At 45.8% G+C, this 24,594-nt stretch overlaps 1 protein-coding gene across 3 annotated transcripts in view; it reads left to right on the top strand.

The window, feature by feature from the left end:
* The window catches only part of RNF157 (ring finger protein 157), a 494,906-nt gene that overhangs the window by 175,988 nt on the left and 294,324 nt on the right, over positions 1-24,594 (top strand). For all 3 annotated transcript variants that reach the window (XM_069200214.1, XM_069200215.1, XM_069200216.1), the window contains exons 10-11: positions 17,295-17,454; positions 22,814-22,926. In XM_069200214.1, coding sequence (XP_069056315.1) covers positions 17,295-17,454; positions 22,814-22,926 — 273 coding nt within the window. The remainder of the gene's footprint in view (positions 1-17,294; positions 17,455-22,813; positions 22,927-24,594) is intronic.

The raw sequence follows: 24,594 nt of genomic DNA, 5'->3' as shown, positions 1-24,594 counted from the left end.
TAGCAATGAAAACGAAGGTGGTACAGGAAAGCACCCTGTCAAGTTGGATAGTCCTCTGCATCACAAGCCTTTTCCCTTGGGAGATTACAGCTGCCTAGCAGAATGAGACTTGTTTAAATGACTTCTAGTGAAGATTAACCACTGTGGACCCTTTCATCCACAGCATGTTCCCTCAATTCCCTGGCTGGTAATCTCTAATTTGTGTTCTCAGACAGTTGTTTTCGATTAGCTCATTTTCCATCTGGTTTGGATTTCCCCTAAGCAAGCCTCATTGTGGGTTTGGAGCTTGCAAGGTTAGTTTTACTCATTTTGCTACTTACTTGATCAGCTGGTATATTACTTACTTTTTTACTATCTCAACACCTTACCAGCTGCAGACTCGGGCCTAGTTCCCTGTTGAGGCAGCCTCAAGGATATTGGGCTTACGTCTTCCTCTTCGGTCTTTACCCCAATGTGGGTCCATATGGAGGGAGGGGAGCCTGCGACATGGCATCTAGTGCACCTCAAGGTAGCCAAATACTTAAAAGGAAGCCACATTTCTCTTACCCTTCCCCCCGCCCCACACCATCAGTCTACCTGTGGGCACTGAAGCCCCTGAATCATTGTCTAAACTGCCCAGCTCCTTAGTTTCCATTGGGTTACACCCAAGGAGAGAGATGCGCTTTATTCTGGTAGTGACTTCTAAGTGCAGATTCCCTATAATTTAAATATTCCTCAGGTATCGGACCAGATCCGGAAACCTTTGAGCAGTATCTCCACATGCTGGTATGTGGCGCTTTGCGGCTCTGTGATGTCTTTCCCCTCTGGAAATGACATGCGTGGCCCGTATAGGTGCCACTGCCAATCACTGATGTCGGTTCCTTCCTTTCTGTGCCACCAGACACAAATCCAGAGTTACCTCTCATCACTCGGAGACAGTTTTGTGATGAAAATCTTTCAGCATGCAAGGTAAATGTCACCTTTCAAGATCAAAGGCTTCAAGGCCTGCAAGTACGGTTGCAAGCAAATGTCTGACAGATGCTCACCAGTTTTGCCTGTGGTGCCTAGGGTCAAGCCACAACTCGAAAGTCTGAATTGACTGCACATTGGTGAACCCAAATGCCATACAGGACTGCATGATGAAGCTCTGTGTTGTCAAGCATCTGAAGACCCCACTGTGTGACCGGTCCAAGTATCGGTCTCAGGACAGTTCCTGGTCTAGAAAACGTTGACGTAGATGCAGGGGTTGCTCGTCTTTGCACTCCAAATCTTAGGGTACGTCAAAGAAGAAGCACAAAAAATCCAAATGGGACCTGGCGGACTTGTGTGAGGGCACGCAGACGTTCCCATGCCTCTCAGTCTCACTCCCAAAGTCAATCCACGTCTGAACCCATCCCTCAATTTGTCCCGGTACAACCTGAGTTTCTTGGTCTGTCTGTGACACTGAGGCTGATCAAAGAGTTCTGAGAGGCCATGTTTCTTCATACCAACTCCACAACCTACACCAGTTTCCGGAACTTCTACGCTGAAGCAGACTCCATTGACCCTGGAGAAGGAGGTGCCCATTGTACTCTCAGACTTCAGTTTGGCACTGCTATGACTGAGACTGCACTTGGCTGACATTGAATCTCAACCTGCACTACTTGACATTCTGCTTTCACAAGGATGATCCCACACATTACATACGTTGTTTGTCAGAGAATCAGACAATGATCATGACACAGGTGATGGGATTGCTGAACCCTACCATGAACATAACTGTATGATGACCTACAAGATGTTAGGTGCCTCAACACCCCTCATAATTCCTGCTTGGGTCTCGCCACTGAAGAGAGTGCTTCTTTTGTAATGGTAATGCAGAGGGCAGACTAAATTCTTGACCTCCAGCTCTCCACCTTAAGAGTCAAAATCAGTGTCTTCACCGAAGTTCCCAAGCCTGGGTAAACAACTACTGGGCTCCTATTGTCTTTTAACAAAGCATTTACTGGTACTCTGTTAGGAGGCTGGGCCAAACCTTGCTCTAGCTCCCTCTTAACAACTGCCAAATTGTATGATGCCACCACCTGCCTTGGGCGACCAGGCATTTTTGTCGCAGCACCCCTTTCCAGAGATTAGTGATGTAGACATGGACTAGCTGGACTAATCTGAGCACTTTCTCAAATACTCCTCCCAGTATGGAGTCCAAAAAGAGTAGAAACATCTAGAAGGAGGGTATTTTCTTCCACCAGTTTGCCCCAAATATCCATCAATATTAGGGCCACTATTACAATGCTCTTTGGGATTTTGTGGCTCAAATCCTCCCAGGTTCCCCAGAAGACCTACAACATGTCCTAACCTAAGGTATATACAGCTGTTGTGATGTGGCCAAAGCCAGTCCGGAATGGATACCTGATGCCATTCATTGCCACTCCACCACACATTCCACCATCCCTGGAATGACCAAGGAAGTGCAAGCACTTTTGGCCATAGGGGCTATTGAGAGGGTGACTGCGTCAGAAGTAGGTTGTGGTTGTTATCCCTGCTACTTTCTGGTGCCAAAGAAGGATGGAGGCCTTCATCTTATTTGTGTTTTATATTGGATTGTGTGTGTGGGTGTGGTGTGTGTATGTGTGTTAGGTGTGTAGTTTGAATTATCCAATGTGGTGTAGTTTTGTAAGTGTGTGTGTATTTTGAGCGCAGCTGTGTGTACTGCCAATGGTTTACCGCGGTTGAAAGACCCCTGCGTTGATTCGTGGGTCGTGATACTGTGGGCGTATTCCTGTTGGCGTAACGGTTTGGGTTTTGCTATCGCCAGTTTATCACCGACCTTTGGTCTAGCGGACTTGTGTGGGTGTCTGTATAGTGGCGGATTTCTATGTGTGGGTCATAATACCCGTGGTGAATTACCGGTGCGGTATGTTGGCGGCCGTCAGCACCGCGGTAAGCGACTTTTACCGCGAGGGTTGTAATGAGGGCATTGGTCTCTCGAGGTCTTTGTCATATTAAATAACAAGTGAAAACGAGTTCACGCGCTGAACGTCATGGCAGCCACGGAGTGCAGACAAAAGAAACAAGCAAGTTACACAGATAAGCAGCAGGGTTATTAACCCACCAATCTATCTTAGCAGCTATCTGGAATATCACTACTGATGCCCAACTGTGTTTCACTGGGTCTAGTTACACAAGCTAAAGAGGAAAAAAGACACAGGGCTCAAACAGCGGTAATGTGTGCTCAGACAGCAGAAGTACAAAAAAATCAGCACCTGAATCTTGTTTAGCATGGAGACCGAGGGAGAGGTGCTTTGCTTCAGTGATGCAGAACAGCCAGGTGAAAACAGTAAGGGAGAGGGGGAGGTAGGTTTTGGCCCTTCCATAACAGCAACACCAGATGGGTGCAGAAGAGGGGGAGTGGTGAGCAACTGCACAGGCCTTTGTTGTTAACTGCTGACATGCAGTTGTCCTGACAAATGCGTGTAGCATGCTGGCAACAGATCTATAGTTCACACTGCCAAATCTACCTTACTTGTGCAGCGATGAGTGGGAAGAAGAAATGACCAGGATGGGCGGAAACCTTAAAACAGTGGGGGAAGGAGAATTTGGGTTAGTGGGTTAGAAAACATATTAAAACCCTGTCCTCTGTTTTTTCTTTCTTGGAGCCTCGCAGTATATAAAAATATAATTCTGCAAACGAGGCAAGCTCAATAGTTTACTAGCCGTGGGCAAAATGTGTGTTTCTGGTGCCCTAGAGCAATGATTTGGGCATTAAATGTTCTTTTTATTGCGTCTGTAAGCTTTGTTGTTTTAATGTAACATAGTCAAATATGAAGGAGCCATTTTGACTATAACTTGGTGAAAACATAATATTTAACCCTGAATTAATGTAACACTATCTCCGCGTTACAAGAATATATTTTATTACCAAACTGCAGTCATTTTATTGACTGCGCAGTTGTTTAAGGCTGAATCAGGATTCAAACTAGTAAGGGACATGTGGGTTGAATATGCAGGAAAATAAATCTGAATACATTTTAGACATGTACCAGAGTTGTAAAAATAATCCGGTGTACAGCAGCGTGGCATTTACCAAACCATCTCTTCCCGGGCAAGGCAAGTGGCCTCAATGTATTCATCTCTGCTGAACAGAGCCGAGTCACTGAAGGGAGCTGCAGAGAGAAGGCAGAGTGTAGATAACAAGCCCTTTGAAAATGAAGGTGAGGTTGTTTTCCAAAGAGCATTGCATGGAAATAAAGAGAAAATTGCAAATGCTGCTTCCCCACACCTCCGCGCAAAAACCATCATAAACAACAACATAAAAACCAGTCACAAGCCTTCTGTTTGTGGGCACTAGAAGTGAAAAAGAAAGAACAGTTTCTCTTGTAGGGGAAATTCCATGTTAAGTCATAAGCACTGGATAGTCCCACTCTCCTGAGGGGACCCCGAAGCACTTCTTCAGAATATCTTCTGTGGATTTTTCGCCTATCTTCAGGAAGGCCTGCAAAGTCATTTAAGAAGTCGACAGATCATGCAGCCTATTTACATAGGCTGCGCTGGCTGAACTCGCCATCTCAAATCAAAGAAAAAGCCAGTACAATATAATTTGATAGTAATTTGCCAACAGAATGAATCTCCCTCAAACCTCTTTTGCATAATTGAGATGAGAGGAGGACAGAGTAGCCCCATTATGTGGGTGAGAAAGGAGACTATGCCTTTAAGAACCCAGAGGCCTCCATTATCCCATCATGCACAGCTGGTGGCAATTGCTTCAGTTCTTTTGAAGGTCGACGTTAGACTTGTACAGTGTGACTCTGCCTTTTCTCCCGGTAGGAGGGAGGGTTGCTTATGACTTATCATGGAAATTCTTCTACGAGAGAACTGGAGTTACAGGTAAGAAACCGTTCCTTCTCTTGTAAGGGATTTCCATGTTTAGTCATAAGCACTGAATAGAATAGCAAGCCCTTCCCTATGGAGACCGGGAGAAGAGACCGAGTGAAATGGAAACATGTCAAGCGAATACATTTATGAGGGAAGCCTGCCCTACTTGAGTGTCTGCTCAAGCATCGGAATCTAGGCAGTAGTGTTTAGTGAAAGTGTGAATTGACTTCCAGGTTGCAGTTTTGCAAATCTCTGGTATGGGATATTGCGTAGCATAGCAGCAATAGCGGCTTCCCCTCTAGTAGAGTGTACTTTTGGTCCAGTAGGTAGTGTTTTGATAGCATAATAAAATACATGACACTATCCATTGTGAAATGCACTGCTTAAAGGTGGCTAAGCCTATGCGAAGAGGACTGTAGTTGATAAACAATTGTTCTGATTCGCAAATGCTTTATGTTTTGTCTGGGTAGAATTTGAGAACTCGTTTTACATCCAGGGAATGGAGAAATCTTTCCACTGGAGTGGAAGGATTCTGGAAAAGGGAAGGCAACGAAATAGTTTGGTTGACGTGGAAATCCAAAATTACCTTTGGGAGGAATTTTGGATGAGTTCTCATGATTACTTTGTTAGAATGAAAAACGGTGTAAGGTTCATGTGAACAGAGTGCCTAGATTTCACTCTATGGGCAGATGTAATGGGTACTAGGAAAGTGTTTTTCCAAGATAAGTGTTGGAGAAAGGCCTTATGTATGGGTTTGAAGTGATCTTGCATAAGTCGTGAGAGGACTATATTTAACTCCCCTGGAGGAGAAGGACTCCCAATGGGAGGATAGACCTTTTTCAAACCCTCTAAGAAATCCTTGATGACCAGGATTTTGAAAAAAGAGGTTTGTGAAGGACATTTTCTGTATGCAGTTAGAGCTGCTAGGTAGACTTTTATAGAAGTGAACTGCAAGCCAGATTGTGCCAAATGGAGTAGATATGGAAGAATGACCTCTTCTTGGCAGGTGGTAGGGTCCTTGTTCTTTAGATGAACACCATATACAGAATATTTTCCATATGAAAGGATAGGCAGTGGAAGGTCGCTTTGCTTCCTTAAGAATGTGCATGCAGTCTTGTGGAAGAATTAGTTGTCCATACTGCAGTAGCTCAGGAGTCATGCTGTCAAACTCAGAGGAGAGATTGGGATGCACCCTCTGGCCTCCAAATTTTGTCAGTAGTTCTGGTCTGCATAGCAGCTTGAGGTGTGGATGGATGAACCACCATTGACTTGGCCACACCGGAGCTATGAGTATCATCTTGGCTCTCGACTGGGATAGTTTGATGAAGACTGCCAGAATAAGGGGAATTGGTGGAAAAACGTAGAGGAAATTTGTCGGACCAGTTAATCCATAGGGCATTTTCCATTGATCCTGGTTGGAAGTACCTCGATGAAAGCTTTGGCATTTGGTGTTTTCTGCAGTGGCAAACAAATCGATGGATGGAGTTCCCCCCGCTGAAAGATGTCTTGCACGACCTCATCGTTTAAGACCCACTCGTGGTTTTCGTGGATGAGTCTGCTGAGAGAATCGGCTTGGGTATTTTGCTCTCCTGGAAGGTGAGTCTCAGTTATCAACAAACCACTGGCCAGAAGCCATTTCCAGATCATCTGGGCTTTGTGAGATAAGGGCCTGGACCTCGTCCCTCCCTGTTTGTTGAGGTAGTACATGGTTGTAGTAATGTCCGCCTGAACAAGCAGGGAGTTGGAGGTGACCGATGCAAGAAACACTTTCAGCGATAGATGAACTGCGTGCAGCTGTAAGAGATTGATGTGATATGTCAACTCTCTTTGTGACCACTTCCCCAGAATTTGAGGTGGCCCATGTGGGCTCCCCATCCCAGGAGCGAGGCATCCATAACTATAGTTTGAAGAGGAATGTCCTGATGGAATGATGTGCTTTTAGGATATTGGCTGGGGAGTGCCACCATTCAGTTTAGCGTGATTGGAAAGCTGAATCCTGTCGTCCCATTTTGCTGTCCGGTGGCCCCCCTGGTCCTCGAAGCATTTGTGTAATGGTCTCATGTGAAGATGGGCATTCGTGTGAGGAATATGCAGGATGCCTTCGAGCTGAGGAGAGAGAGGATACTTCTCTCACGGTTGGGTGAGAGGTTTTCTTGAGAGCTTGAGATGTCCAAAGGATTGATAAGTGTTTATCCTCCGAAGGACGCATTCTTGCTGTGAGAGTATTGATGGAAGCCCCCAAGTAGTGTATCATGTGCGCTGGGAAAAAGGTTGACTTCTCATGGTTGATCCGAAGGCCCAGTTGTCGAAGGAGATCAGAGGGACGACAAATGCAAAAAGAACAAGTGATGGACGGAATGCTGAACAATGTCAAACATTCACCCCCAGTACAGAGATCTGGGCCTAAATCCATTGTTTTTTTGCTGCCCATGCCATTCCAGTTTGGACCGCGCCATATGCAAATCAGTCTTGACCCTGTTCCCCATGGGAACAGTCCAGCCCGAACTGCCAGGCCAGGTCTTCCCTGGACTAGACAAATGCAAAAACAACAGTTGATGGACGGAATGTAGACCAAATCAAACATTCACCCCTAGTCACAGATCTGGGTTTAATCCATCAGTTTTTTTGCTCACCATGCCATTCCAGTTTGGACCCAACCATATGCAAATCAGTCTTGACCCTGTTCCCCATGGAAACAGTCCAGCCCGAACTGCCAGGCCAGGTCCTCCCTGGACCAGAAACAAGCATCCTGGGACCGGTTTCGGGGTATCACCCCTCTTCAGCCAGGCTAGCTTGAATCTGGTGGCATAGTGAGCACGGGACCCACGTCTGGGCATACCCTTCCCGCTTGGGGTGACAAATGCAAAAACAACAAGTGATGGATGGAATGCTGAACAATGTCAAACATTCACCCCCAGTACAGAGATCTGGGCCTAAATCCATTGTTTTTTTGCTGCCCATGCCATTCCAGTTTGGACCGAACCATATGCAAATCAGTCTTGACCCTGTTCCCCATGGGAACAGTCCAGCCCGAACTGCCAGGCCAGGTCTTCCCTGGACTAGACAAATGCAAAAACAACAGTTGATGGACGGAATGTAGACCAAATCAAACATTCACCCCCAGTCACAGATCTGGGTTTAATCCATCAGTTTTTTTGCTCACCATGCCATTCCAGTTTGGACCCAGCCATATGCAAATCAGTCTTGACCCTGTTCCCCATGGGAACAGTCCAGCCCGAACTGCCAGGCCAGGTCTTCCCTGGACTAGAAACAAGCATCCTGGGACCGGTTTCGGGGTTGCCAGGCTAGCTTGAATCTAGTGGCATGGGAAGCACCGGACCCACATCTGGGCATACCCTTCCCACTTAGGGCGACAAATGCAAAAAGAACAAGTGATGGACGGAATGCTGAACAAGGAGGAGATCAGAGGTCCAATTGAAGTGCAGTTGAGTCTCCTGAAATGTGGACGCCTTTATTAGCCAATCGTCTTGATATGTGTAGATGAATACTTTGTGTTTTTCGAGATGGGCAGCAACTACTGCCATACATTTGGAGAAGGTTCGGGTGCTGGCCTTAGGCCAAGTGGAAGTACTTGATACTGATAATGGTTGTGTCCCACTATGAACCTCAAGAATTTCCAATGCTTCCTGGCTATTGGTATGTGGAAGTATGTGTCTTGAAGGTCGATGGAGCAGAGCCAAACCCTCTTGATGTAACTGGAGAAAAATTTGGTGTAATGATAGCATCCAGACTTTTTCTCGCCAAATCCATCAGTTGGCCATTTTAACGTCGAGAATGGGTCTGAATTAGTTCCCTTATTTTTTCCTGATGAGAAAGTAACTGGAATATATCCCAGTTCCTCGTTGATGAGGAGGAGCATGCTCCACCACCTGTTATTGTAAAATAATGTTTACCTCCGCTTGCAAATGTGGAATGTTGAATCTTGACGCCTTTGAAGGAATTGAAGATGGAGGACTGGTGAAGCTTAGACAATATCCATTGCGAACAATATTCAGAACCCAGGCATCTTGCGTGATGTTTTGCCATTTTTCCAAGTAATGTTGGATGCTTCCCCCTACCGGAGTCGGTAAAGGAAGAGGGTGAAGTGATTATTATGTAGGTTGTTTGCTTCCCTGAGAAGGACGTTGGTTTGCCCTTTCTCTAGGTTGTCTCCTGTCGTAGGGTTGGTAGGATCGTTGGTACTGCTGGGATTGTGTACCCAACTGTTGGCGACCCTAATACCAGGATAATAGATAGCTCTGGAAGAACGTCAGCTGGAGCCTCCCTTGATGGAGAATAGGTGCGCGAGTAATCCGAGTCTGGTGGACTATAGATTATCCTATGCTTTCTGTGCCATTCCTTCAAGCCTGAAGAGTTGAAAATTGTGATAGACATCGACCTTCTTCTTTCCCTTGATGGTGATCTACTTGCTGAGGATGATCTGACATCTCGATGGTGAAGTCTGTCTAGATCGGGTATTTCTGATGGATACAACTACCTGTGGATTCCTCACCTAATGAATACTCCCATGGCGCCAGCATTCGACGGAAATCTTCTTACTAGTCTCTGCACGTCGACGAGGACGTCACTCTAGCCCACGCGACGCCGTCTGACGTCATACAGGCAATAAGAGGTCCTCGACGACGTGCCGACGTCAGTTCCTTTTTTTCCGTGCATTCGAAACGGTTATCTTCGAGGGAGCAACTGTTACTTTTGTGGTTACAGTGTATTTTTGCTGCGTAGTCTTTCGCTGTGGTAATAATGTCGCAGAGAAAGTCTGGATTCAAGCCTTGTCGTGAGTGTGGAGGCAAGATGTCAGTGACGGATCCTCATTCCGACTGCCTTTGGTGTTTGAGCTCCGACCACGACGTCTCGACTTGTGATTCATGCCAGCACATGAATCCAAAGGCCCTCAAGGAACGTGAGGCAAAGCTGTTTATGGCGAAATCGAAGGAGAAGCATCACAAGAAGTCTTCTTCACCAAGACATCGGCGTCATCGAGACTCCCGGCGCCGTAGAGAATCTCAGCGTCATTCAAAGGAGACTCGTTCCAGGTCTTCGGATCGGCGCCGAAGGACATGGGAGATCAGTCCCACGGTTACGCCGCATCCTTCAACGCCGTTGCCCTCTCCGGCGTCTCCGACTTCACCTGGACAGGCGTCGGTGATTGAGGTATTGGAGCCTCAGGTGTTTTCTCCGGCGTTGCAGACGTCGAGGTCGGGGTCGCCTCCGAGACAGGCACCCCAGTATCCGGCTTTTCCCACCCCTGGAGCCGATAGTTCCGCATTCTTGAATGCGATGTATGCCATCTTCCAACAGATGGCTCCAGGGGGTGCTCCTGCTGGGCCTTTGGCCTTTTCATTGGGTGATCCTGCGCCTCTTCGGCCGGCACCCTTTATGCCCTTTCTCCCTTTTGGGAACGTGGGCTCGGCGCCGGTGTCGGCGCCGGTGGCCGCTCCGGTGGCTTCAGAGGGATTGGCCCCGGGGATTTCCATCCCGTCGATGTCGACGTCGGGATTTCGGCCTGTGACTCCGGTGGGTCCATCTGCTTCGACTGCTCTTTCGTCGGCGCCGAAGTTACCTGTGGCGCCGGACGCGGCGTCGGTGGCTTCTGAAGATCGGCGCCGATCTTCGACTTCGGCGGAGGCATTGTCGACTCCGCGTATTGAACAACGGCTTCATTCGAGGAGACGTGCTCTCCGTGTATTAGAGGAGCAGGAGTACCAACGAGCCCTGGAGGAAGGAAAGCTAGAGGATTCGGGTGATGGGCTGCGTGGTCTGGAGTCGGCCAGTGGGCTGGACACTTCCCCTGAGTGGGATCTTTCGTCCCCGGGAGAATATACTGAGGAGGCTGCTTCCTTTCACGCAGTGGTACGGAAGGCAGCTAGTTTTTTGGACCTGCCTTTGCCGGTGGTGGAGGCTAAACAAAACCTTCTAACAGAGGTGCTACATCCGGCCTCAGCTGCGGCGGAGCCTCTTTTGCCATTTAATGACGCTCTGCTGGATCCGGTGTTAGAGGTGTGGAAGAGGCCGGCATCTTCCCCAGCAGTTCACAGAGCCGTGGCCAGGAGGTATCGGGCGGCTCCGACTGACCCTGGTTTTCTGTCTAGGCACCCTACGCCGGAGAGCTTGGTGGTGCAGGCCTCCTGTTCATCCAAGTCAGCGCCTGGTTCTTTCCCGACGGTGCCTGGGGACAGAGATTCAAAGAAACTAGAGGCGCAGTCCAAGAAGATTTTTTCGTCCTGCAGTCTGGCGTTGAAGGCCACCAACGCAACCTGTATCCTGGGGAGGTATATTCATGCTCTGATGGATGACATTTCCTCATCATTTACAGAGCTTCCCCAGGGTCTTTTGGATGTTGTTTCAAATGCCCAGGCTGCTGCGACCCAGATTATCCAGACTGGACTGGATACGACCGACTCGGTAGCCAGAGCAATGGGCACAACTGTGGTGGCAAGGAGGCAGGCCTGGCTCCGTAACTCTGGCTTTTCTGCGGATGTACAGTCCACATTGTTGGATCTCCCGTTTGATGGGGACAAACTGTTTGGAGCCAAGGCTGATTCGGCCTTGGAACGTTTTAAGGAGAGCAGGGCCACGGCTAAGTCGTTAGGGCTCCAAGCTCCTTCTTCCACGGCCTCTTCCAGATTTTTCAGGAGGTTTCGTGGATTTGGGCGTGGCTCTTCCTCCTCTTCCTTTCGGGGAAGATATCAGCAACCTGCCTCTTCCCATCCCTATAGATCTTTTAGAGGGAGAGGTAGGGTCCGCACCAGAGGAGCCTCTCAGCAGCACTCTGCCTCTTTCTCATCCTCTGGCGGGGTGCAGCAGGGGAAGCAGCCTTAGGCTTCCACCATTTCCCACTCACTCCTCTCCTGTAGGGGGAAGATTACAGCATTTTCTCACCAAATGGAAGACTGTTACAACGGACACTTGGGTTCTCAGTATTGTGGGAAAAGGCTACACCCTTCCCTTTCGGGAGTTCCCGCCCCTCATCCCGCCCGCCCTTCTTATTGTTCAGAAGAACACCTCCTGTTGCTAGAACAGGAGGTGCAAGCCCTCCTTTCAAAGGGCGCGGTGGAGTTGGTCCCAGAGCAGGAAAGGGGTCGAGGATGTTACTCAAGGTATTTCCTGATTCCCAAGAAGGATGGTCGTTTGAGACCAATCCTGGACCTGAGGATCTTGAATTGGTTCCTCAAGCAGGAAAAGTTCAAGATGCTGACCCTAGCACAGGTGCTTTTGGCGTTGAACAAGGAAGCCTGGATGGTGTCTGTCGACTTGCAGGATGCTTACTTTCATATCCCGATACTCAAGTCACACAGGAAGTATCTCCGGTTTGTGGTGGGATCGCAGCACTATCAGTTTGCGGTCCTTCCGTTTGGTCTTACTTCAGCACCTCGAGTCTTCACGAAGGTGATGTCGGTGGTTGCGGCAGAACTCAGAAGGAAGGGGATAGCAGTATTCCCTTACTTGGACGACTGGTTGATCAAAGCCAAGTCCCCGGAGCTTGTGTCGCATCATCTGCAGTCAACAACCCAGTTGTTGTTCGACCTGGGTTTTTCGGTGAACGAGCCCAAATCTCACCTAGAGCCCTCTCAGCGCCTCCTGTTCATAGGGGCAGTACTGGATACAACATTGAACCGAGCCTTTCCTCCGCCTCAGCGGATTCAAGATATTCAGGATCTGGTTCCAATGTTTCGAAATGGAGTGGTAGTTCCAGTCCTCAAGGTCCTTCGTCTGCTCGGTCTGTTTGCCTCCTGCATTCTGTTGGTCACGCATGCTCGCTGGCACATGAGGGCTCTTCAGTGGTGCCTCCGAAGGCAGTGGTCTCAACACAAAGGGGATCTAGAGAGTACTGTCAAGATCTCCAGAGATGCTGCTGTGGATTTGAAGTGGTGGATTGCAAGCAACAATCTTTCACAAGGCAAGCCGTTCCAGCAGTCGCCACCAGTGGCCACAGTCATAACGGATGCTTCCACTCTAGGGTGGGGAGCTCATCTGGGGGATCTGGAGATCAAAGGCCTTTGGTCTCCAGAGGAACAGATGTTTCACATCAATCTGTTAGAGTTACGGGCTGTACGTCTGGCTCTCAAGGCCTTCCTCCCTTCCCTTCGTGGTCAGTCGGTACAGGTCCTGACGGACAATACTACCACGATGTGGTACATAAACAAGCATGGAGGAGTGGGGTCGTACCTTCTCTGCAGAGAAGCTCTTCGACTATGGTCCTGGGCAAAGGACCATCAGATTTGCTTGATAGCAAACCATCTGGCCGGAGTCTTGAACGTGCGTGCGGACAGTCTGTCGCCAATTCTCGGCAGACCACGAGTGGCGTCTCCATCCAGATCAAGTCCGTTTAATCTTCCAGAGGTGGGGGTTTCCTCGGGTAGATCTGTTTGCCACTCGAGAGAACGCGCATTGTCCGTTATTCTGCAGCCTCCAGTATCCGATGCTGGGAGCGTTGGGGGACGCGTTTCAAATAACCTGGTGCGGCCAGTGGCTTTACGCGTTTCCTCCCATACCCTTGATTCCTCGAGTATTGAGGAAGATTCGCCAGGACCGGGCTCTAGTCATCCTAATAGCTCCGGATTGGCCAAGGAGGGTATGGTACTCCGACCTTCTCCAACTCTCAATGTGCCCTCCGCTCCGTCTCCCTTTCAGGGCAGACCTCCTCTCGCAGTCGCAGGGGCAGGTTTTACACCCCAACCTCCAGAGTCTGCACCTACATGCCTGGAGATTGAACGGGGCAACCTGAGTTCCTTCTCTCTCCCGCCTGAGGTAGTGGATGTTATATTAGCGGCCAGGCGACACTCCACTAAATCTATCTACGCTAATAGATGGTCTAAATTTGTTGCGTGGTGTGGAGAGAGGCAGATTGATCCTTTGCATGCTCATCTAACGGACGTTTTGTCTTTTGCTCTGTCTCTAGCGCAGAAAGGTTGTGCAGTGGCTACCATTAAGGGTTATTTATCGGCCTTGTCAGCCTTCATATGTCTTCCAGACCAACCATCTTTATTTTAATCCCCTATTGTTATCAGATTCTTGAAAGGTCTTCTAAATAAATATCCTCCAAAGCCATTCGTTATGCCGCAATGGGATTTGTCCTTGGTCCTGACTTTCCTTATGGGGTCCCCTTTTGAACCTATGCATTCTTGCCCCTTAAGGTATTTGGTTTTAAAAACAGTCTTCCTGATAGCTATAACATCAGCAAGGAGAGTGAGTGAGTTGCAGGCCTTATCAGTAAAGCCCCCTTATACAACTTTTTATGGGGATAAGGTGGTGTTGAGGACCAAGGCTGCTTTCCTCCCGAAGGTTGTTTCACCTTTCCATTTGGCTCAGGCAATTACTTTGTCCACGTTCTATCCTCCGCCTCATCCTTCCAAAGAGGAAGAAAGACTGCACCGTCTGGACCTAAAGAGGGCATTGAGCTTCTTTATTGATAGAACAAAGGATTTCAGGCTGGAGGATCAGCTGTTTATTGGATACGTGGGCAAGAGGAGAGGAAAGGCAGTCCACAAGAGAACACTATCCAGGTGGGTTGTTCTTTGCATTAAAATCTGTTACTCTTTGGCAAAGAAGGATCCTCCTGAGGGCATTAGAGCTCATTCCACCAGAGCTAGGTCGGCCACTTCGGCCTTGGCCAGAGGTGTTCCTGTGGTCGACATCTGCAAGGCCGCAACTTGGTCGTCCCTTCACACTTTTGCAAAACATTACTGTTTGGATTCTGAGGTTAGAAGGGACGGCCATTTTGCACGGTCAGTGCTGCAGGATTTCTTGGTTTGACCATTTAGGCACCCACCGCCGGGCGTGGTACTGCTTTGGGACTCTATTCATTAGGTGAGGAATCCACAGGTAGTTGTATCCATCAGAAGAACGAGTTACTTACCTTCGGTAACGACTTTTCTGGTGGATACATTAGCTACCTGTGGATTCCTCACGGTCCCACCCGCCTCCCCGTTGCCTTTCTGGTCTTACCAAGTAATCCTTGAGTACGCTCCTCTTGGTCTTTGAGGTGCAATAGATGTTGTATATATTATATTTATATATATGTATATATGTATATATCTTTGTGTATATACTTGATGTGTATATATATTTTAAAAAGAGAGAGTTATATATATATATATAAAAGATTTACAGTTATTCATGCAATGTTGTGTATTTTTACAATGTAATGGGATGTTGCCTTGCTCTTTCATTGCATTGCCTGGTTGTTCTCATGCACGTAAAAAATGATTGGTACTGACGTCAGCACGTCGTCGAGGACCTCTTATTGCCTGTATGACGTCAGACGGCGTCGCGTGGGCTAGAGTGACGTCCTCGTCGACGTGCAGAGACTAGTAAGAAGATTTCCGTTGAATGCTGGCGCCATGGGAGTATTCATTAGGTGAGGAATCCACAGGTAGCTAATGTATCCACCAGAAAAGTCGTTATCGAAGGTAAGTAACTCGTTCGTCTCGACGTTGATCTGGATATATGGACATGATGTGTCAATGTCGACCAGGATCTCGATGGTGAGCGGTGAGGGAGCGTGGCCGTAAGTAAACTCCTCGACGTTGAGGCTCTTTGCTGTGACAGTGGTTTTACTGTCGATCTCACCTTCGCCAACGTCGATATGCGTCGCCTCTTCGATGTTGATCCTTGAAGGGATGGTGAACAGGTTGACGCTGCCCCTGTTCTTGACATCGACACCTTTGACGTCAAACGGGACCGACAACGTTTTTCAGGCCTTTTAGCCTGAAGAGCCATCCAGAGGCCGATGACAGAACCCTGATAGATCACTATGCCTCTCCTCTCCCAGAGGTCCCACTTGAAGACTTGGACTTACTCTTCCGCCGCTCTTCCATACCTTGCAGGCACATTTTCTCCCATCACGTAGGGTGCTCCTGGAAAAAATCTTACAGATCTTGCAGGGATCAGGTTTGTGGGTATCTGTAAGAAAGAGAACACATACTCTGTGAGGATCAGTCTTTGCCTTTTTTCTCCCACAGTATGGGCATTTATCAAAAAGAGATGGCATTTTTTGATAGGGAAAAAACACAGTTTTCAGTCAGAAAGTAGCAGAAATGGTTGGAGAAAGACCAAAGACATAAAGTGAAAGGGTTGTCACTCAAAATCGGAAGTGAATTTTTCTGAAAAAAACAACAAAAAATTGGTCGAGCTCAATACTCCAGAGTCCTGTCAGCAGGATCCGGAAAAAAAAAAACCAAAGCAACTGCCGCCAGCTGTGCATGGTAGGATACAGGAGGTCACTGGGTTCTTAAAGGCAGGGTCTCCTTTTTCAGCCATAAAATGGCAGCCTATGGGGCTCCTCTCCTCATCTCGATGATGCCAAAGGGGGTTGTGAAGGAGATTAATTCTGTTGATAAATTGCTATCAGATTATAATGTAATGTCTTTTTCTTTGATTTGAGATGGAGAGTTCAGCCTATTTCTAAATAGGCTGCATTATCTGTCTACTTCTTAAGTGAATTTGCAGGCCTTCCTGAAGATAGGCGAAAAATCCACTTAAGAAGATATTTTGAAGAAGTGCTCCGGGGTCCCCGCAGGTGAGCGGGACTATTCCGTGCTTATGATTATACATGGAAATCCCCTGTGAAAGAACAAATAGTACCTCAATCATGTCTGGAGCAGCAGATGGGCACTAATTAAGTTAAATCAATTAGTGCTTGATTCCTGCTCCACACAGAAGAACAGAAATGATGCCAGGCATCCCGTGACGAATTACGAGGCTGCAAAGAAGAGTGCCACGGAAACCGAGAAATGGTGAGCGACAGGTGGGCTCTGGGCCCTTTACTAAACACAATAGAGTCTTGCAAGCGAGGCCCATTCACTAGTGCATGCACTTGCACGCTGAACCCTAAAAACTCCTCTGCCAGCACCGGGGAGGGGGTACACATGGTGGTCCGCATATTGCACATAGAAAGGTTTACTATAAAATGTTTGGTTTATTAATAATTTTTCTTCTGGTTGACAGTTTCTATTTTTTAGCACAGAAGTCTTACAGTTTACAAACTATTTCACAGATTTTTCTTCTACCAACTTTTTGGTAGTCACCATGAGAACCTGAATTTAAATCCTGGGTTTACATACGGGCTTAGGATCTATTTGCCTTGTCAAAGAAACCAACAAAACTCTTCCTTTCCTGACAGTCTGCTTATCCACGTTTGTTTTCTACCTTGTGTTTGTTTTAACTGGGTCAATTCATTACAAATATTGTCTTCCTCTTTTCTAATCCTTTTTATCTTTGTTATACCACAGAGAATTGCAGCCTATACATACTTGCACCAAGTGATTATTGAGCAGAAATGTTGCTTTATTTGCTTTCACCCTACTTGGAACTCTCCTCTATTAACCTTTCCTTTTATGCACAGAACCTCCTAATATATGCTCTGAAAATAGGAGATTCTGGATGATGAATCTAAGTGCAGTATTGTCTGATCTTTTTTTTTTTTTTGTGTCATCCACAATCAGGTTGCGGAAGATGAGGTCAGTGACAACAGCGCTGAGTGTGTAGTCTGCCTTTCCGATGTCCGTGACACCTTAATCCTACCATGCCGCCACCTGTGCCTCTGCAACACCTGTGCAGACACACTAAGATATCAAGCCAACAACTGCCCCATATGCAGGCTGCGTGAGTACCTGTCACTGATCTACCCTGCATTACCCTCACACAGCGTGTCCCAGTCACTTCAGAGTCAGCGCCCACTTCAATAGCACTGGCTTCCAGTGGCCAGTAAGTGTGCAGTTGTTGATGGAGGCTTGTGGAGCCAGTTTAAGTCCTTCTGTCCGGACAAGATGGAGTTGTACAGTTTCTTACATGTAATTATAATTGTCTAGTATGGATTCCTTCATCATTTAAGACTTATGATATTACAGCAGTGTTTGAAAACACTTATAAAATTACTATATTAAATAAAAAAATTAAAAAACTTTAAAAATCTTTTTAAGTAAACCCCTCTGTTTTGAGGAAAAACATAAATGTAGACGGAAACGCTCATGCAATGGTGCGCAACCCCTCCGAGTCCACCACCCCTTTAGCAACCAATGTGCTCCTTAAAGATTCATAAAAGGCAACATCGATAGTTCCATTATAGGTGAAGGTAGGTGGGTTGGTCATGAATGATGAAGTTATCTGTGCTGGAGAACTACAGTGCCAAAAAGAAAAAGTACCTCTCCATCATTGGATGTTCGTCATTCTCAAGACTACAGAGGCGTAGAATAACAAACGATACCCATCCAATGGAGAAAAAAATGTCTCTGACCTAATAAAACTAATTCTTGTGTACAAGCCTACATTACACCTGACAACCTGTACTGGCATCAGAAACTAGTGTTTGGAGAAAGTACACCGTTATCTCAGTTTAGTATTACAGTATTAGGATGTTGGCTGATACAAACTGTTAAAGTTTTTTGCTTAGTGGCATGAGTTCTATTTCTTCCGGAAGTGGATAGCTAGCATTTTGACAACGTATGCCAACGTAGGAAACAGTCCTCTTGAACTATGTGCTGAAGTAAATTACTTTTATATCTTTATCGCTATGCATTTATCTTGCAGTCCAAGATCTCATCCAGCCAAACACTCGTCCCCTATTTGAAGACAGAGTTAATTTTGTGTTTTAACTCCAGTCCCAACATATGTTGCAGTAATTGCTTAATAGTGGAATTAGGTGTAGACTCTGATCAAGTCCTCTACCAAAGACACGCATCCTATTCATGATTTGAAAAACAGGGCAAACACCAAGTCATGAAGCAGATAGACACATTCACTGGGTGCCTGAAATGAAGGAACAGTATCAATATGGTCTTGCAGATGTCTGGGATGATTATAGAATAGAATTACCCTGCACCTGGATGATCAGTTATCCTACAATTAATTGTTTGCATAGCATCTCGAATTCTGCATTGGAATGCCTTAGATATGTTTTTATTCAAACTCTAAAAGCTTCACTGTTGCTCTGTACTTACTTGACAATCCATGTACACAGTAAGTCGACTATATTGATGTTTTTCAGAAATGTGCTACAATATGGACAGTCCTTAAAACAGCTGGAAAAAAATATGAGCCAGCACCACAAAAGCAAATTTATGAGCTAAGTTGACCAAATGCCATATATGTATTCGTTACATTAGCAAGAAAGAGATGGGTAGTTCTTGCCATACAGGGGGAATACCTTGAGATTAGGAAAGAAAGACTTGAGGCTATTAGATGACTTTGCAGCACCATCTTTGCTTGCAGTTTTTGACATGCCAAGTTACAACACATGTAGCTCAATATATTGTGTATCTGTGGGATGAGCCCACAGCCATCTTTGCTTCATGAATTCTGGAAGAGGGCAGTGATGATTGTCCAGGATGCCAGAACCTTGCTGATGTCACCATGTAGAAATAAGTTGATGAGTCCCATACATCCCAAAGACAGATTAGCTCTGAGTGAGTTAAAAATTTATCGAGGCCTTGCATTTTTGGCTTTTGGGCATCAGGGTCACGGGTGTTGACTCTTATTGGCCTTCCCCGGTTTCATAATCAAGTGGATGTTACCTTAGATAATATGAAGAAAAAAACTTCTACAACCAAATCTATGTGTATGTCATCTTTGGAAATAAAGCAATGGTGCGGTCATACACAGACTTGGCATTAGACTTGCTAGACAAAGACAGTTCTTTGAGGCCCTGGATTACCACGTCCATTTGAGCCACACCATACAATGGCAATGGATGCAGTCCTTCAACTGAGGATGTTGAACAGAGGTGGTACATACTCAAAAGGGAGCAGTATTGATAGTGCTGAAAAAGGTACCACCCCAAACCAGAAGTGATTCGCATATGTGCCCCACCCTAATCCGTATCCTCTGCCTCTCCGATTAAAGCAGATCAAAGCGAGGCTAAGATCATTCAACTATTTATATCATACAGATTGCTGGATGAAGTGATTTAGGATTGATACATCCAATTCTCGCAGTTTGTCATTAAAAAAACTAAAAGACCAGACAGGAGCTTGTACTGTTGCTACTGAAGAGGTACAAGCGATCACACAAAAGAGTTATACAAAAGGCACAATAGACAGTGAGGCCCAAGAATATATTCCTCAAGGATTGAACACAGATCTTTTCTCATCCTAAGGCCTGCCATGTGACAAGTCAAAATGTACTTCTTCAGAGTGACCATTCTGCTTAAGCAAGAATTTATTTTTGTGGCCAAAATAGATTGAAAGGATTCACACTTTCACATCCCAGAGTAAGTCTGTATGTATTTCAGATTTGTCAAAGGTTGACATCTAACTATTTCATTTGTTTGCTCTTATTCATGGGTATTTGGTAAAACGCTTGCCAGTGGATGCTGCCAGTCTCGGGAGGGAAGACATAAATGTTTATGCTACTCTAGTTAAAAGGCTGATGGAGGAGTATTCTTTGACTAAATGCCACATAGAAACCGCCAAGACAACAGAGCAAACCACGTATTGCTTTACTTGCTTTTCATGGGGAATGTGAAGAAGCCCCATCTAACCCTTAAGCTGAGGAAAGTCTTTGTTCTGGACATCAGTCAGTAATTATCAGTCAGTTGCCTGCCCCACTAAGGACAGGATCTGTCCTTTCAAAGAAAATGTATTAATCACCAGAGATGAAATACTCAAAGTGAAGGAAATGATGGCATTTTGGAAATTGTGACATGCTTTGTCACGTATGAGTCAAAACAGTAGTGGTTCCAAGCGCAATAGTCACAATCTTTGGGTTATTTGGATAACCTAATAGCTGTACCAGCAATGGTAGTAAAGTCCATAGTTCTAACATAAATGCATACTTTTTCAGTTAACTATCAATTAATAGCACTGTTTGATGAGGATGCAAAGGCTTATGCCAAGGTCTTGTGAGGAGAATCTGAAGAGTAATAAAAGGGAATTAATTTGTTCTCCTTGGCCCAAACAGGGTTCAGGCAAAACTCTTCTACTGTCTTAAATGAATATACTGTACTTTATGTGGCATATCTTTTGGGAGTTAGGATAAATTACAATATTGGAATGGGAGTGAGAAAAAGTCATATGTTGGTCCTAAGGGCGGAGATATAACCAGAATTAAAACTGTGTGATTGTATTATATATTTTACATTCTGTATTTTAAACTACTTTCCGAGTGTGTTCTTTCGGGTCCAAAGATGTTCAAATCCATAGTCACGTGTGGTTTTGTTAAAACAAAGCAAGTTTTTCAAACGTTTTGTAAAGATCTCTTCACACATTGAATAACGTATCCACATCACCCCCTTTATCTCAAACTTGTGTAAATCATGATCATTTAGTACATTTTGTAAAACTGTTAATATTCAAATACAGGAGAGCGATCAGTGTTTCGGACTCATATTTTTGTTATCGAGTTTGCCCGGATCGTAAATTTGGAAGATATTTGCCACCACCATCTATAGTGAAATAATTTGTGATTGGATGATAAGAGTTGAAAAGTTCACCCGACAAGGTGTCAAGCCTGATTCAAATTGTTTATAAAAATCCATTGCTCAGGCCATCAGAACTTGGTTATTTATTGGGATTGGGTTCACGTCTAGCCCTTGTATCCTCTTCTGCTGAAATGAGAAGTTCTAAACCCTGTCTGTTAACCTTATTCAGTGTAGGTAAATTTGCAGCAGTTATAAGAGCCTCAACCTCTTTCAAGTCTAGTCAACCGGCTTAAGACAAAGAAATGTTATTTTGGATTTCTCTGTGGCCAATAGTCTAGTTTGTCCTCTATGGGCTATAACCTATTGTGGGGCCTTTAAGGATTCCTAGACTCTAAATTCTTTTTCTAGGATTTTTAATTCTGTTTCTAGAGAGTCTCTATAGAATTTGCATTTGCCATTCCAGTGTTGGGCTGGCGTTTCTACTATGCAGGTTCCCTGAAATACTGCCTTAAAGAGGACCCAGACTGTATTCTAGGATGCCTGGCCTGTATCATTGTTCTAGAAATATTGGGAGATGGTGTCTTTCATTTGTTTTCAAAACCTTCACCACAGAAGCAGCGCTCCAGTAGTAGCTGGTTGAAATGCGCTCCACAAGGAACTCCATGTGAGTGCTCTCACCTTCATCGGGTGCCATGACTAATCGGGGCCGGCCTCTTTTTCACTCTCCCAGAGGATATGGGCCCCAAGATGACTGATGCTAGTTTGCACCATGCTTCCACTCTAGAATACCTGTCAGCAGCTCTCCCTGTCCTGACAAGAGTGGCTGTGACTTTCAGAGCGTGCTCCTGCTGTTCCAGAGTGGAATTTTCATGTAAGGAGGCACAGCTGAAAGATCCTGATTTTGGCAAGACTGGGAAGTTAATGAGATGAGGTTGTATGGTAGAGATACCATGCTCATCTAGCCGTAGACCATATCGCTCACTACCTCCCTGCTCCCCGTTCTCTTGTAGGAGACTTTTAAGGGTAACTTATCAAAAATCAAAATTGTGTGTTTTGTTAAATTCATTTTTAATTTCTTTAACTGGAAGAAAGACCCAAAATGCCTCTGTCCTTTGCTGGGTAATTAAAAAACCAGTTGATACTTTAGATCCAACATGCCTCCATCCTTTGTTGGGTAATCAGGAAAATTGTTGATATTGTAGAAAGAGTAGCTGAGCCGGGAGTAAGTATAGATCTGTGCAAACATTTTAAACCCCCATAAAATTTAAACTAAATAATTTTACAAATATGTTAATACAGGAGATGATTATGTATGTAAAAATCACTGTTACTTTATTGCATTTCTCACAGCCCCCGTAGTGCATTTGAAAATCCTTGAGGCAACACCATGTTCTGTCTTTTTCCCTTTTGCATTTTCTCTTTTTTCAACTCCTTTCACCTACTCATTATGTCTCCTTCTCTCTAGAGTTCTTAATTCCTGATATTTTTCCATATAAAACTATCTCCTATCATCCTTCTTTTCATCCTCCTCTCCTTTCTCTCTCATAGTATTTTTCATGCCCCAGAGTGATCTATTTTCTTTCTCTTTCTCCGTGTCTCTCTCTACAGCATTCAGAGCCTTGCTCCAGATTCGGGCAATGAGGAAGAAAACTGATCCACTCTCTCCAACAAGTTTTAATCCACTAATTACATCTCAGACATCTGATTCTGAGGAACACTCAGTGAGTATGGTTTGTTGGTGTAGAGGGGCCACATTGCAACCATGTGTGTCACTGGGAACAGCTTGTGCAATATCATGTCAGCGATGTATTGACCAGGTTTAGGGACAAAAAAAATCTCTTTTTATACGTCATGTATGGAAAGGGAATCCTTATACTATCATAATATGATTATGCATTTGGGGAAATTAAGCATCTCTATTTGATATATAGGGGGAGCCAGTTGCTAATTGTTTCTTCATAATGGATACTACTTTCCACAGATTCTTCAACTAGCAGCACTGCCAAGGTGTCGAACAAAATATTGTTTGTAGCATGTGTGGCTGTCGATACACATGCTCTGCATACTTCTGCCATTTAGTTTTGGGCTCAGATGTTTTCAAGTTCCTTTTCATCAAATATGTTTTTCAAGTGCCAAGGTCTCAGGGACTCCTCCCCTGGTTTTGGATGCTTATGGGCAGTAACTCCATTGTTATATTGTTTTTCACTGCCATTTGGTTCAGACGTCAAACAGCGTTGCACCTGGTCTCAATGAGTGCGTCAGTTCCCATTGTGGCCTCTCAGTTCACTCCCTTTCATCCAGTTTTGAAAAGACTCCTCAATGCACTTATTCCTTCTTATGCGTCCATTCCACTCCTTGAGCCCATTGTCATTGAGTGACCAAGCCAGCGCGTGTTCCAGTCTATTTTCGGACAATGGCAATACCATCTAGGGTTTGGAATGGACACCCCGTAAAAGATGCCCACACTGCCATTCTAATTAACGTTGGGCCAATCTCTACACCGTTTGCAATCTTTGTCTCTCACCGGAGCATCACAAGAGCCAGCATGACTCCTGTTCGGCATTCCACAACAAGAAAATTCTGCATCAGTAACAAGACAGATGGTGGGCCCACAGCAGAATGTTAAAATCCTCCTTGGAAATGCCAGACATCTTCGGTGAGGCTCACCCTCTCAGCGCTGAAGAAGAGTAATCGGGTGCATCACCTGATCATAGACTCTGATGTCTTGGAGCCAGAGGAGGAGAAACTTCTGGAAGAAGGGGCACCCGAGTACTCTCCATCCACCTTGGTCAGCTCTGGTCCTCTTCTAAAGACTACGCCTCACGGGAGTACAGTTGATTCTCAAGTCCTTCTCAAAGTACAGATACGGCCGTATGTCAGAGCTGAGCACTGCCCCTCCAGGGGAAGGGCATCAACCTACTGCCGAAGCCACCGCCACCTTTTGGTGCATTACTACCTCCGATCGCTGGTCGACACCAAAGCAAGGCATCCGAGCCAGAAAACTACCCTTGTCTGTCCTCGAGTCAGAGGTCTCTCATTGGTGCTGGACCCTCGAAGCCAGCTCCACCCTTGAGGTTAAAAATGCCATCTGCGCTGAAGCGGCCATTGTCAATACTGAAACCATTGTTGGCTCTGAACCCCACCCTCCTCCCTTGCTTACGACATTGAGGATAGCCCAGTCCCTAAGAGACTGCAGCAGAAGCTGGATCATCATCGACCAGTACACAGGCAAAGTCTCTGCCTCAGAGAAGACCCTACCAAAGAAGCGCAGGCTTGTTTTTGAGGAAGTCTCACCACTGGACACTCCAGTGCCTCTCTTGCCCTGACCCCTCCCCCTCCCACCCCCCCAGAAGCTTATAGACAAAGCGTCTCCTTTTCTGCCTCCTCCT

Source organism: Pleurodeles waltl, chromosome 7, assembly GCF_031143425.1.
Source record: "Pleurodeles waltl isolate 20211129_DDA chromosome 7, aPleWal1.hap1.20221129, whole genome shotgun sequence".
NCBI classification, from domain to species: Eukaryota; Metazoa; Chordata; class Amphibia; order Caudata; family Salamandridae; genus Pleurodeles; species Pleurodeles waltl.
Note: the sequence above shows the minus strand (reverse complement) of the source record. Positions and strands in the feature narration are given on the sequence as shown.